General features: G+C 53.1%; 1 protein-coding gene across 4 annotated transcripts in view; it reads left to right on the top strand.

The window, feature by feature from the left end:
- Positions 1-15,044, top strand: part of LOC144949143 (protein kinase C epsilon type-like) — a 384,575-nt gene that overhangs the window by 16,677 nt on the left and 352,854 nt on the right. For all 4 annotated transcript variants that reach the window (XR_013640246.1, XR_013640245.1, XM_078879021.1 and 1 more), the window contains exons 3-5: positions 6,963-7,094; positions 9,034-9,253; positions 9,850-10,003. Coding sequence is in view for 2 of the 4 variants with exons in the window: in XM_078879021.1 (XP_078735147.1) it covers positions 6,963-7,094; positions 9,034-9,253; positions 9,850-10,003 (506 nt within the window). In the remaining 2 variants the exon portion in view is untranslated. The remainder of the gene's footprint in view (positions 1-6,962; positions 7,095-9,033; positions 9,254-9,849; positions 10,004-15,044) is intronic.

The following is a 15,044-nucleotide window of genomic DNA, read 5'->3' as shown; positions in this document are numbered from 1 at the left end:
ATCAAAGGATCAAACCATGGTGAGCGGTTGCCTTTAGTTTTAAATCTAACCAACAGAGCATGTTTGTTAATAATTTGGAGAAACGTGTACCTGAAGGTCTCCCAAGCCGTAGTCAGGTTGGGGATATCACAGACCTTGTCAATATCCGAGTTAAGCACATCATTAGTAAATGCCTGAGAGCTGAAGTGTCTCATGGAGTGCTTCTCAACCAATTTAGGGGGGGCTTTGGGTCTGGCTGATGATCTCACCCCAAAAATGAAAGAGTGATCACTGAAGGTCTCCCAAGCCGTAGTCAAGTTGGGGATATCACAGACCTTGTCAATATCCGAGTTAAGCACATCATTAGTAAATGCCTGAGAGCTGAAGTGTCTCATGGAGTGCTTCTCAACCAATTTAGGGGGGGGGGGCTTTGGGTCTGGCTGATGATCTCACCCCAAATATGAAAGAGTGATCACTAAGGTTATTACCCAGAACACCAGTCAGTGCGAAATTGTGAGGGGCATTCGTCAATAGGATGTCAAGCAGAAATGACTGTCCTGGATTGTTTAGGTTGGGTCTTGTGGGGTCATTTATTAATTGAAACAGGTTAAATTCATCTGCAAAATTTGTGGCCACGGCTGGCGGGTTTAGCCAATTCCAATTTAAATCACCCACTAAAACTATTTCACCTTTAGGGAGGCCCCCAAGAAGCTCTCTCCGTGCAGACGCAGCTTCAACATCCTTCCCACTAGGCGGTCTATAGCAGCACACTACCAATATCTGTTGATTATTTGGGAGAGTTATTCTAAGAGCCAGACCTTCAAAGCAACATTTTTTAAACACGGAGTAAGCCGGTGAACATGCAATAGTATTGCGAACATAGATGGCAATTCCACCTCCTTTAGATCCTCGGTCAAGCCGAAAAAGGTTGTAGTTGTCAATCGTAATCTGCAAGTCATTGACGGCCGGAGTAAGAAATGTCTGTTAGGCAAAAATGTCTGGGTCCAGATTTGCCACTTTTAGTTTTAGTTGACTTAATTTAATCACAAGCCCTCTGATGGTGGCGTGTAGAACCACGACACCTTTTCTGCCAGAAAAATCTAAAGAATTACACGAGTTCTTTACATTTGGGCCAGGATGAAGCTCAATACCTCCCAAAAATAAGAAAAGTAGAATTAACAGTTTGCACAGGTATCTTCTGTGAAAGGATGAAGAGCGGCGAACCTTGGACGAATAGCAGCGCTCGCAGATGGTGATATTTTTAAGAGCAGAATGAAGTTTGGAAGGCGTGCTGGTGAAGTTATGGGACAAAGATACGGTTCAAAAGGGTACAATAATGGAGTGTAGAAGTGTCTATAGCTGTTTCATTAGCAGGTGTAGTGGCAAATTTAGCAATAAGTATGGACGCGAAGTAACGCGGGTAGCCGTTTGTAGAGTTGAGTGTGGCACTAGATATGGCCGGGAGGGACAGCAGTAGGATACACAGCAGGATAATTGCCATCTTTAAAATATCAGAGTTACACACAGTTGAACACACAAGCGAAAATATAAAATATTTATACTTGTAGGCCGAGCGCGAGGAAACGTCTTGCTGATCTCGTCACACATGAAGGGCTTCTCGCCCGTGTGCTAGAGTGTTTGGAGGAGCGTGAGGGCGCGAGCTAGGCCGCAACCTCGGTGTGGGTGGCGTCTCTCTCCATTTATGCATCGCACCTTCGCCGGCAGGGAGATCTAGGCAAGCAGGGGGGGAGCGTGAGGGCGGGAACACAGCTTGGGGTCCGCGGCAATGTTGCCTTGGCAAAAACACAGCTTGAGGTCCGCGGCAATATTGCCTTGGCAGGAACACAGCTTGGGGTCCGTGGCAATGTTGTGTTAGTCTTTATGCAATGCAAGTATATGTGCAGTGTTTGTCTATGTGCAGTGTTAGTCTATGAGCAACGTTAGTTCATGGGCAATATTAGTCTATGGACAATGCCCCGATCCACAAATACGATGACGGAGACATCATCACAGCGATGATACAACACGACTCCGCTACTCCTGCTGACGTGACATTGTGGTTGTTGTTGTTGTCTCTGCATCTACATCAGCAGCCATACGGAAGTAGCAGCAGTAGCAGCAGCTACAGCACCCCTCGGTGGGCACGGGCGCTGCTTAATGCAGCTCCTCGATATGTATTGCTGCGGAGGCTCGCGGTTCGAATCCTAGCGGCCGCCCTGTATAAGGTCGCCCCGGTGGCTAAGAGATGTCATCTACCTCGCGAAGTATACACGAGGTCGTGGGTTCGATCCCGACCCCGACGATGCCGGCTGCATATTTGGAGTTTGCGTGTCTCTCCCGCTCCGCGTGGCCACATGGATCTTTCTCTGGATCCTTCTCCAGTTATTCCCCTCCACATTCAGACTCAACGTCACACGTATAGAGTATTTGGCTGCAAGACATTTCCACGTGATAATGACGATGATAAGCTCACTTCGTTGAGCTGTCATTTGTGATGGCCGAGTCGTTTCTGATAAAGAGCTGTACAACTCAGTGGGGCCCTTACCTGGTAACAATAAACAAAAACATTGTCGTCGCCTACGTCACAGTGGACAGCGACAGAGATCCCGTGACGTCATTCGTTAAGAGTCAGGCAGTGGTACGATGACGTCACGCTCCACAGTTGACGAGTTACCTGCCGATCGCTGCAACTAATCTCTTTGTTTATTTTTTATGATAGCTCGACGAAGTGGCGGCTTCTCATCGTCGTCGTGTGGAAATTCATAGCAGCAGCCAAAATCCTCGCTCCATCTCCGTGGCGGACGCCCTCCCGGGTGGTTCCTCACTTGTCCCCGGGCAGCGTGCAGAGGCCACGCGGGTCCTCTGTGTGTGTCTCTGTGTGTGTGTCTCTGTGTGTGTCTCTGTGTGTGTCTCTGTGTGTGTGTCTATGTGTGTGTGTCTGTGAGTGTCTCTGTGTGTGTGTCTGTGTGTGTGTCTGTGTGTGTGTCCTCGCGGTGCTGGATGGGCAACGCTGTCATGGACAGTGCTGTGGGGGGAGGGCCAATTCCAATTGGTCCTCTCCCCTCGTCATTCGTTAAGTCAGGCAGTGGTACGATGACGTCACGCTCCACAGTTGACGAGTTACCTGCCGATCGCTGCAACTAATCTCTTTGTTTATTTTTTATGATAGCTCGACGAAGTGGCGGCTTCTCATCGTCGTCGTGTGGAAATTCATAGCAGCAGCCAAAATCCTCGCTCCATCTCCGTGGCGGACGCCCTCCCGGGTGGTTCCTCACTTGTCCCCGGGCAGCGTGCAGAGGCCACGCGGGTCCTCTGTGTGTGTCTCTGTGTGTGTGTCTCTGTGTGTGTCTCTGTGTGTGTCTCTGTGTGTGTGTCTATGTGTGTGTGTCTGTGAGTGTCTCTGTGTGTGTGTCTGTGTGTGTGTCTGTGTGTGTGTCCTCGCGGTGCTGGATGGGCAACGCTGTCATGGACAGTGCTGTGGGGGGAGGGCCAATTCCAATTGGTCCTCTCCCCTCATGGCGTCTGTGACCACCACAGTGGCTAAATGGGTGCGAGGGGCTGGTAACCCCTCCACCTTCAATAAATTAACACTAAACCACGACTTAAATATCTAACTAATAAGCTTGTGCTGGAGAGACTGGCTCCGCCAGATGGGGTTTGGCCAGGATCAGCTCAATAACAACAGTAGGAGGCTGCTAGATTTTTGTGCAGCCCATGGGCTTGTAATTACCAACACGCTGTTCCGGCATCGGCGCATCCACACAACATCATGGATGCATGCCGGGTCCAGAAAATCTGCTGGACTACATAGTGATGGACCAGCGGATGCGAGCCCATGTCCTTGACACCAAGACCTACCGTGGAGCTGATCTGCCCTCTGACCATCGACTAGTCATCTGTAAGATGCGCCTGCCATTCTTCCACTCCGGTGGTGGGTGTACACCCAGGACCCCATTCCAACCAAAAGTGGCCTGGTCTCAGTTAGCTGATGAAAGTTGCAAGCGAGAATTTCATCATTGCTTGTGGCTGGGGTTGGCATCGTCCCCCACTCCTCCTGATGTCGAGGGGAAATGGGTGAGGTTTAGGACTGTGACTCATGCAGCTGCAATGGCTGCTTTGGGTATGCGGTCCAGACCTCCCCAGAGACCCGGATGGTTGAGAAAAAGCGACAGGCCCACTCTAATCGTCTACAGCATTCCACGTCAGAGAATGAGGAGGCTTACCGCAGCCTTCGCTCGGAGGTTCGGAGAGCCGTGAGGCGCTGCAAGGATGGGTAGTGGTCGCGGGTTTCTGAGGAGATGGAGTCTGCCTCAGTGGCCTGCGATCACAAATCCCTATTTAATTCCATCAAAAAAGTAACCTGCAGCACCACACATATTTCCATCATTAGGGGAAAAAACTGTGATTCAATCTCTGACCCCCAGAAACAGGTTTGCAGATTTGCTGAGCATTTTTGTGAGGTCCTGGGGGAGGGGAAATCCCTCAGCTAGGAAAACATCGTGGCACAATGTGGGGATGACCCTGCTGAGGCTGCGGTGCCTCAAATATTGGAATAGGAAGTCACCCCCTGTGAGTGGCTGGCTGAGGTGCCATTTGATGAGTAAGTACTGAAGGCGATCCAGAGTCTGAGACCAGGAAAGGCACCGGGCAGAGATGATCTCCCAAGCAAAATGCTGAGGGAGGGTGGCGTTTGTGAACAGACTGCCCTACATGACATCATAACAACAGTCTGGGCCACTGGACGGGTTCCGCAGGATTGGACGGATGCCCTGGTGGTCTCCCTCTTTAAGAAGGGGACCGCACAGACTGTAACAACTACAGGGGCATCTCACTCCTCAGTGTGCTGGGAAAGGTCCTGGCAAGGATTATTCAACATCACCTTGCTATGCACGCTGAGGAGAGGCTTGCGGAGCACCAATGCGGTTTCAGATGCCATATTTTCTGTCCGTCTGCTACAGCAGAGGTGTAGGGAATTCCAACAAGACCTACATCTCTGCTTTATTGACCTGGTCAAGGCCTATGATACCATCAGCAGGCCTGGGCTCTGGGTTGTACTTTGTACTTTCTGAGTCCCTGACCCTCTGCTCACGCTCATTATGGACCTTCATGATGGTGAACGGGCCCGGGTAAAGCTACGTGGCCGGGAGTCAGAGCCATTCCCTGTACACCTTGGAGTGCAACAGGGATGTTTTCTGGCTCCCACATTATTTTACATCTATTTTGACCACGTAGTTCATGAAGCCTTCAATAGCTGTACTGGAGGAATTTCCATTTGGTACAGATATAATATGAGGCTGTTTGATGCCCGGGTGCGGTTAAGGGATGGCTCCCTATTGCTCAACCACGTTATGTATGCCGATGATCTGGTAATTGCTGCTCACTCAGAGGAGGAGTTGGAGACGCTGCTGCTAAAACTGGAGCGTGTCACTAAGAGATGGGGCCTTCCCATCAGCCCCACCAAAACTAAGCACCTGCCTGGGTATTTTGTACCATCGGAAACTCCACTTTACTGTACTGGTTACAGTAAATCTAGCTGTGACGGTCCCACCTGATGACGGAGACTTGTGTTGCCTCAGAAACGTCGTGATTGATAATTTCTAATTTGTTATTTCTGTTATTATTTCTATTATTTTTATTTTCATAATTTATTTTTACCTACGTGACTTTACCGAAAAAACCTAAGAGTATGGACACTCCACTCCCACAACTCCCAATCGGTGATGGGGCAGTTGTGGACAGAGTGGAGAGTTTCCAATACCTGGGCAGTGTGCTCATGACCAGCTCCGGTTTAACAGCAGAGGTCTCTCTCCGAATCAGTCGAGCGGCACTATCTTTTCATCGGTTGTGTAACGCTGTGTGGAAGCTATCTGGTCTGCCGCTCCGCACGAAGCTTCAGGTCTTCTCGGCTACGGTCATTCCCTCCCTTCTCTACTCTTGCGAAACGTGGATCCCCCTAATAGAGCATCTTCGCCGGTTATAAACATTTAGGTTGGCCTGGCTACGATCCATCCTGGGTTTAACCAGGTTGGATTGTGTGAGGAGCTCACAAATCCTTGAAAGATCTGGGCAAAGTCCCATCGGTGAGCTCCTCCGGTAGGCAAGGCTGCGTTGGCTGGGTCATGTAGCCCACATGCCCAGCCACCGCATGCCAAAACAGCTTTTGTTCGGCCGGATAGAGGGGGCTAAACGGTCGCGGCACGGGCTAGAGAAGAGATGGAGTGATGTGGTACAGGAGGACTTGGAGTTGAGTGAACTTGCCCATGACTGGTACCAGCAGTGTCAAGATCGGCCTCTGTGGAGGAGGCTCGTGAAGGACGCTGCTGGGCAGTTGGAGGCAGTCACCCTCCAACAACAACGTTGGGCAGAGGAGCGACGCTCACAACAACGAGCAGAATACCGGGAGGCTAAAGCACAGCAAGTTGGCACAGTTAGGGGGCACAAGTGTTGCATTAGCCAGTCATCTCATTCATCTCAGTCAGTCGACCCGTGGCACCTGGGTCTGCCCCATGACCTCCTGCCAGCGGGCGTTCAACACTTAACGTGGTCTCATGGTGCACATGGCCTGGCACAAGCGTCGTGGTGATGTCACCGCCACTTAGTGGCGAATGGCGGTTGTTGTTTTTGTTGTTGTTGTGTCTCTGTGTGTGTCTGTGTGTGTGTTTCTGTGTGTGTGTCTGTTTGTGTCTGTGTGTGTGTGTCTCTGTGTGTGTCTGTGTGTGTGTCTTGTGGAGAGCGGTAGTGTAGTGGTTAGCATGCTGCGCTACGAAACCCGCGACCCTTTTTCGATTCCCGCTCATGGCTACCAACACCAGTGACGATTATCTGAACCAGTCCTGAGCCTCAAATGAGTACCTGGTGCGGTGTAAACATTTTCCACTAGGGGACAAAGGCGGCCGGGCGTGGTGCTGGCCACTACCCCCTCACAGTTATTGCCTAACAGTCCACTAAGGCTATACGGGGGATCTTTGTCTTTTCGTGTGGAGGTGCACAACGGACGCTGCATCCAGCTGGCCGTATTCCACGACACTCCGCTGGGCTACGACGACTTCGTCGCCGACTGCACCCTCAGCTTCGATGAGCTCCTGCAGCGCGGGGACACCCACTTCGAGCAGTGGGTGCGTGGCGGTGGTGGTGGTGGAGGTGGTGGAGGTGGTGGAGGTGGTGATCGTGGAGGTGGTGATGGTGGAGATGGTGGTGGAGGTGGTGGTGGAGGTGGTGGAGGTGGTGATGGTGGAGGTGATGATGATGGTGGTGATGGTGGAGGTGGTGGTGGTGGAGATGAGGATGGTGGAGGTGGTGATGGTGGTGATTGTGGTGGTGGTGGTGGTCATAGGCCTTGACCAGGTCAATAAAGCAGAGATGTAGGTCTTGTCGGAATTCCCTACACCTCTGCTGTAGCAGACGGATAGAAAATATGGCATCTGTGCAGGTCCGCCCTTTCCTGAAACCGCATTGGGGCTCCGCAAGCCTCTCCTCAGCGTGCCTAGCAAGGCGATGTTGAATAATCCTTGCCCAGGACCTTTCCCGGCATCAGTAGGCCTGGGCTCTGGGTTGTTGTGCTTTCGGAGTCCCTGACCCTCCCCCCACGATCATGATGGTGAGTGGGCCCTGGTAAAGCCACGTGGCTGGGAGTCAGAGCCTTTCCTTGTACACCTTGGGGTGCGGCAGGGATGTCCTCTGGCTCCCACATTATTTAACATCTATTTCGACCACGTAGTTTGTGAAGCCTTCAATAGCTGTACCGGAGGAATTTCCATCTGGCACAGATACAATGGGAGGCTGATCGATGTCCGGGTGCGGTCAAGGGAATGCTCCGTATTGCTCAACCATGTTATGTATGCCAATGATCTGGTAATTTCTGCTCACTCAGAGGAGGAGTTGGAGGCGCTGCTGCTGAACCTGGATCTTACCACAAAGAGGTGGGGCCTTACCATCAGCCCCATCAAAATTAAGCACCTGCCTGAGTATTTTGTACCATCGGACACTCCACCCCCACAACTACCAATTGGTGATAGGGCAGTTGTGGAAACAGTGGAGCATTTCCCATACCTGGGCGGTGTGCTCATGACCGGCTCTGGTTTGACAGCAGAGGTCTCACTCCGAATCAGTAGAGCGGCATTATCTGTTCATCGGTTGCATAACGCTGTGTGGTAGCTACCTGGTCTGTTAATCTGCACGAAGCTTCGGGTCTTCTCGGCCACGGTCATTCCCTCCCTTCTCTATGCTTGCAAAACGTGGACCCCCCCTAATGTAATATCTTCGCCGGTTAGAAACATTTAGGCTGGCCTGCCTACGATCCATCCTGGGTTTAACCAGGCTTGATTGTGTGAAGAGCTCACAAATCCTTGAAATATCTGGACAAAGTCCCATCGGTGAGCTCCTCCGGCAGGCAAGGCTGCGTTGGCTGGGCCATGTAGCCCGCATGCCCAGCCACCGTGGGGCTGAGTGGACTTGCTGATGACTGGTATTAGCAGTGTGAAGATCGGCCTTGGTGGAGGAGGCTCGTGAAGGACGCTACTGGGCAGTTGGAGGCAGTCGCCCTCCAACAACAATGGAGGGCGGAGGAGCGACGCTCACAACAACGAGCGGAGCGCCGGGTGGCTAAAGCACAGCAAGTTGGCACAGTAGGGGGCACAGGTGGTGCATCAGCCAGTCATCTCAGTCATCTCAGTCAGTCGACCTGTGGCATCTTGGTCTGCCCCGTGACCTCCTGCCAGCGGGCGTTCGACACTTCACGTAGCTTCAAGATGCACATAGCTTGGCACAAGCGTCGTGTTGACGTGACCGCCACTTAGTGGCAAATGGCGGTTCTTGTTGTTGGAGGTGGTGGAGGTGGTGGTGGAGGTGATAGCAGTGATGATGTCGCTATTGATGTTCATGGGAACTCACCAACCCACTCACCACCACGTCCTCCCCCTCACTCATTCGCTCACCCAACGTTCGCACTCACCACCCCCTTGACCCACTCACTGACTCCCCCCCCCAAAACTGCCCCTCTGCCCGTCCCCCCGCCCCTCCCCCACCCTCGCCCCTCCCCCCGCACCCCCCGCCCAGCTGGATCTGGAGCCCGAGGGTCGCGTCTGGGTGGAGATCGACCTCGAGGGCACCGCGAGCCATGAGGAGGCCGGGGGGCCCGGGGGGACCGGGGCGGCCGCCTTCGTGGCGCCCCCCCCGGCCTCGCCCGGCCTCGTCGAGGGCCGCGCCGCCGCCGCGCTGCCCGGGGCCGGCGGTGGAGGCGGCGGTCTGGGCCTGCCCACGGAGTGCCTCGCCAAGAGTACGCTGTCCTGCGGGTGTCACTGTGTGTGCCACTGTGTGTGTGACACTGTGTGTGTGTGTGTCACTGTGTGTGTGTGTGTGTCACTGTGTGTGTGTCACTGTGCGTGAGGGTGTCACTGTGTGTGTGTGTCACTGTGTGTGTGTGTCACTGTGTGTGTTACTGTGTGTGAGGGTCACACTGTGTGTGCCACTGTGTGTGTGTGTCACTGTGTGTGAGGGTGCCACTGTGTGTGTCGCTGTGTGTGTGTGTGTTACTGTGTGTGTGTGTTACTGTGTGTGTGTGTCACTGTGTGTTGGGAGTGGTCATGTAGTGGTTAGTGGCTGCACCGCGCTACGAACCCGGCGGCCCGAGTTCGATTCCCGCTCACGGCCACCAACACCTGTGACGATTAACTGAACCGGTCCTGGGCCTCCGCTAGGTCGACTCAGCCTCAAATGAGTACCTGGTGCAGTGTGTAGTAAACATCACCACTGGGGAGACAACGGCGGCCGGGGGCGGCCTTAGCCCCTCTCGCGAGGCGCCCCTCTCGCTAACAGCAAGCACCTTGCCCCAGTGACGTGTGTGGGCTACATGGGGCACCTTTGCCTGTGTAGAGTCGGAGGAGCTGGGCACCTTCCGCGAGCGGCCGTTCGCGCGCAAGCGGCAGGGCGCCGTCAGGCGGCGCGTCCACCAGGTGAGCGGCCACAAGTTCATGGCCACCTACCTGCGGCAGCCCACCTACTGCTCACACTGCCGGGAGTTCATCTGGTGAGTCGCTCGCTCACTCGCCACACTCTCACTCGCCACACTCTCACTCGCCACACTCACTCACCCACTCACTCACCCACTCACTCGCCACACTCATCCACTCACTCGCCACACTCACTCACGCACTCACTCGCCACACTCACCCACTCACTCGCCACACTCACACTCGCCACACTCACACACTCACTCGCCACACTCTCACTCGCCACACTCACCCACTCACTCGCTACACTCACTCGCCACACTCACTCACCCACTCACTCGCCACACTCACACTCACCACACTCACCCACTCACTCGCCACACTCACTCACCCACTCACTCGCCACACTCACTCACCCACTCACTCACCTACTCACTCGCCACACTCACTCACCCACTCACTCGCCACACTCACACTCACCACACTCACCCACTCACTCGCCACACTCACCCACTCACTCGCCACACTCACCCACTCACTCGCCACACTCACTCACCACACTCAACCACTCACTCGCCACACTCACTCACCCACTCACTCGCCACACTCACACTCACCACACTCAACCACTCACTCGCCACACTTACTCACCCACTCACTCGCCACACTCACTCACCCACTCACTCGCCACATTCACACTCACCACACTCACCCACTCACTCGCCACACTCACCCACTCACTCGCCACACTCACCCACTCACTCGCTACCTTCACCCACTCATTCACTCACTCGCCACACTCACACACTCACTCGCCACACTCACACTCACCACACTCAACCACTCACTCGCCACACTCACTCACCCACTCACTCGCCACACTCACTCACCCACTCAATCGCCACATTCACACTCACCACACTCACCCACTCACTCGCCACACTCACCCACTCACTCGCCACACTCACCCACTCACTCACTACCTTCACCCACTCATTCACTCACTCGCCACACTCACACACTCACTCGCTACACTCACTCGCCACACTCACTCACCCACTCACTCGCCACACTCTCACTCGCCACACTCACACACTCATCCACTCACTCGCCACACTCACCCACTCACTCGCCACACTCTCACTCGCCACACTCACACACTCATCCACTCACTCGCCACACTCATCCACTCACTCGCCACACTCACCCACTCACTCGCCACACTCACACTCGCCACACTCGCCACACTCACCCACTCACTCACCACACTCACACTCGCCACACTCGCCACACTCACCCACTCACTCACCACACTCACCCACTCACTCGCCACCTTCATCCACTCACTCGCCACCTTCACCCACTCATCCACTCACTCGCCACACTCACACTCGCCACACTCACACTCGCCACACTCACCCACTCACTCGCTCACCAACACTTGCCACCCACTCACTAGATCATGTTCCACACACTCACTCACTCACCATAGTTGGGAGTGGTGGCGCAATGGTTAGCGTACTCCGCTACGAATCCGGTGACCAGGGTTGGATTCCCGCACACGACCAATACTAATACGTAAATAGGTGCTGGGCCTCACCTAGGTCGACTCAACCTTAAATGAGTACCTGTTGCGGTGTGTAAATAGCAGCAACTCTGATTAGCACCGTTGGCTCCATACGATGCGGTAGAAGTTCAACATATATACACTCACACAACCAATACCAAAACTTGCTATTTGCCACTAAGTGACCGTGACGTCACAACGGCACATGCGTCAGGCCAGGTGCACTTTCAGGCCACGTGTTGTGTCGAAGGCTCGCTGACAGGAGGTCTCGGGACAGACCCAATTGCCATGAGTTGCCTAACTGAGATGACCTGCAGATGCACCACCTGTATGCCCCACTGTGCCCACTCTCTGCATTCTATCCGCCCGACGCTCTGCTCATTGTTGTGAGCGTTACTCCTCTACCCTCCATTGTTGCTGGAGGGCAATTGCCACCAAATCCCCAGCAGCGTCCTTCACTAACCTCCTCCACAAAGGCCGATCTTGACGCTGCTGGTACCAGTCATCCGCAAGTTCAATCAGCTCCACATTTTTTTGTACTACATCAGTCCATCTCTTATCTAGCCCGTACTGAGCCCCTATATATGGCAGAGCAGAAGATGCTTGGGAGTGCGGTGGCATTAAATATCTGATGAAAAGATAATGCCGCTCAATTGATTCGGAGTGAGACCTTGGCTGCAAACCGGAGCTGGTCATAAGCACACCGCCCTGGTATGGAAAGCTCTCCACTCTCTCCACAACTGCCCCATCACTCATGGGGAGCTGAGGGAGGGGAGTGTTTGATGGCATAAAATACCCAGGCAGGTGCTTTCTTTTGCGGAGCTGATGGTCAGTCCCCATCTTGGGCATCGATCAGCCTCCCATTGTATCTGTACCAGATGGAACTTCCACCGGTACATCCATGGATATCTTCTCGAACTACATGGTCAAAGACGATGTTAAATAGTGTAGGGGCCAGAGGACATCCCTGTCACACTTTAAGGTGAACAGGGAATGGCTCCGACTCCCGGCCACGTAGTTTTACCCGTGCCTGCCCAACATCATGAAGGTGCTTAATGATCGTGAGCAGAGAGACAGGGACTCCGAAAGCACAAAGCACAACCCATAGCCCAGGCCTATTGATGGTATCATAGGCCTTGACCAGGTCAATAAAGCAGAGATGTAGGTCCTGTCAGAATTCCTTACATGTCTGCTGTAGTGGCGGTTTTATTATGTTTTATTTTTATTATTTTATTACTTCCCTTCTACGTGACTTTACCGAAATAACCAAGAAGATGTCTGCTGTAGCAGACGCACAGAATAGATGGCATCTGTGCTGGATCGTCCTGGTCTGAAACCACATTGGGGCTCCGCAAGCCTCTCCTCAGCGTGCCTGGCAAGGCGATGTTGAATAATCCTTGCCAGGACCTTTCCCGGCACACTGAGGAGGGAGAAATCCCGGTAGTTCTTGCAATCAGTGTGGTCTCCTTTTAAAGAAAATGGGGACCAGAACGGCATCCTTCCAATCCTGCAGAACCCTTCCTGTAAACTAGACCGTCATAATGATGTCATATAGGGCAGTCTGTACACAAACGGCACCATCCCTCAGCAATTCGCTTAAAAGGTCATCTCTCCCCGGCGCTTTACCTCGTCTCAAGCTCCAGATCGCTCGTCGCACCTCCTCAACAGACGGCCACTCACAAGGAGTGGCTACTTCCTCCAATATTTCAGGCACTGCAGCACCAGCAGGGCCAACCCCGCCTTGCCCCTATAGCTTTTGTTTGAGCTGAAGGGATTCCCCCCAAGAGCTCGCAGATATGCTCAGTAAAAACTGCGAACCTGTACTTGGGGATTGGAGATAGGATCACTTTTCTTTCCTTTAAGGATGGTGATAAGTGTGGCACGCCAAGTAACTTTTTTGATGGTGGGAGTGGGCCTGCCGCTTACTTTCAACTCCCCGGAACACCTCCTCTGTTAGCCAGGGCTTCTGGGGAGGCCTGGACTGCGTACCCAATGCAGCCATAGCAGCTGCTTTAGTCGCTGTCTTGGAACACACCGATTTCTCTTCGACGTCAGGAGGAGGGGGGGGCGATGTCAAGCCCAGTTGCAAGTGATGATGAAATTCTTGCTTGCAACCTTCGTCAGTTAGACGGGACCAGGCCATTGTGGGTTGGAGTGGAGTCCTTGATAGATGATTGCCACCACAGTGAGAGTATGGTAGGCACAGCTTACAGATGACAAGCCGATGGTCAGTAGGAAGACCAGTTCCACGGTAGGTCCTGGTGTCAAGGACGTGGGCCTGCATTCACTGTTTTGTAACTATGTAGTCCAGCAGATGTTTTTGTTTGGACCCAGTGTACTTCCATGATGTTGTGTGAATGTGCTGATGCCGGAAAAGTGTGTTGGTGATTACAAGCTCATGGGCTGCACATAAGTCTAGCAGCCTCCTACCGTTGTAATTGAGCTGATCTGGCCCATGCTTTCCAATCATTCCAACCCAGGTGTCTGCGTCATGACCCACTCGGGCATTATAGTCACCCAAAAGGATGATTCTATCCCTTGGGGTCACATCAGGCAGCACCTGGGACAGAAGGTAATAGAAACCATTTGACTCGTCAGCATGGCCGGCATCAATTCACTGATGTTCTACTTTGGTGGGGGTGTAAGCCACTATCACCACGATCCCTCTCGTCTCGTTGATGAGGATACGAGTCTCAATAACCTGGTACTCACAGCTGCCCACGCTTCCACACCCCCTTCATCCTTTTGTTCAAAAGAAGAGCTGCTCCCTGTCGGTTGTCAGTTTCCTGCAGAGAAGTGTCCACCCCTCATGGGGACTGGAGCCAGAACCGGTCCACCGGACCTCCTGTACACCACAGAGGTCTCGGCGGCACCGGTCCAGTTCCCGACAGAGGAATGGAAGCCTCTCCTCCGCGGCGAACGCTCGGACATTCCACATGGCCAACTTTGGTGTTCTCCTGAAGTGTATTCTTTGGTTCTTTTGGTAAAGTCACATAAAAAATTAAATAAAGTGAATAATTTTTTTAAATAAAAAAACAAAAACCACTTATGTAGATTAGCCTGGTTCTTAATCTGAGTGAGTGTACTTTACCGAAAGAACCAAAGAATATAAATTCCTGCAGTCCCGAAAATTCTCCTCAAGTGTTTCTTAACAAACCCCGAGGGTGAGGGGGTAGAGTCTGGCTCCGCCAAACGGAGTCTTGCCAGCAGGCGTCATGGACGCCTCTCCTCCCCGGGGGCCTCCAGCACGAGGTCACGTGGGTGTTTCCACCCACGTTGGCTACTGGTATAAGTCCGCGGTAATTTGGAGAGGTTAACAGCACCCTCGCAGCACACGCAGACCATCGCTCACTCACGAACACTCCCTCCTCAACACCCCATTCTTCTCCTCTTGCGTGCCACGATGACAATGTCGAGGTCTCTGCTGCTGTGGCTGGCCACGACTAGAGGGCTTCACCACAGAGAGTGAGAGAGAGTTTGTGTCAGAGAGAAAGAGTTCGTGTCAGAGACAGAGAGTTCGTGTCAGAGAGAAAGAGTTTGTGTCAGAGAGA

This window comes from Lampetra fluviatilis, chromosome 52 (assembly GCF_964198595.1).
Source record: "Lampetra fluviatilis chromosome 52, kcLamFluv1.1, whole genome shotgun sequence".
In the NCBI taxonomy this organism is placed as follows: Eukaryota; Metazoa; Chordata; class Hyperoartia; order Petromyzontiformes; family Petromyzontidae; genus Lampetra; species Lampetra fluviatilis.
The sequence above is the reverse complement of the archived record's forward strand: the minus strand, read 5'-3'. Positions and strand labels throughout refer to the sequence as shown.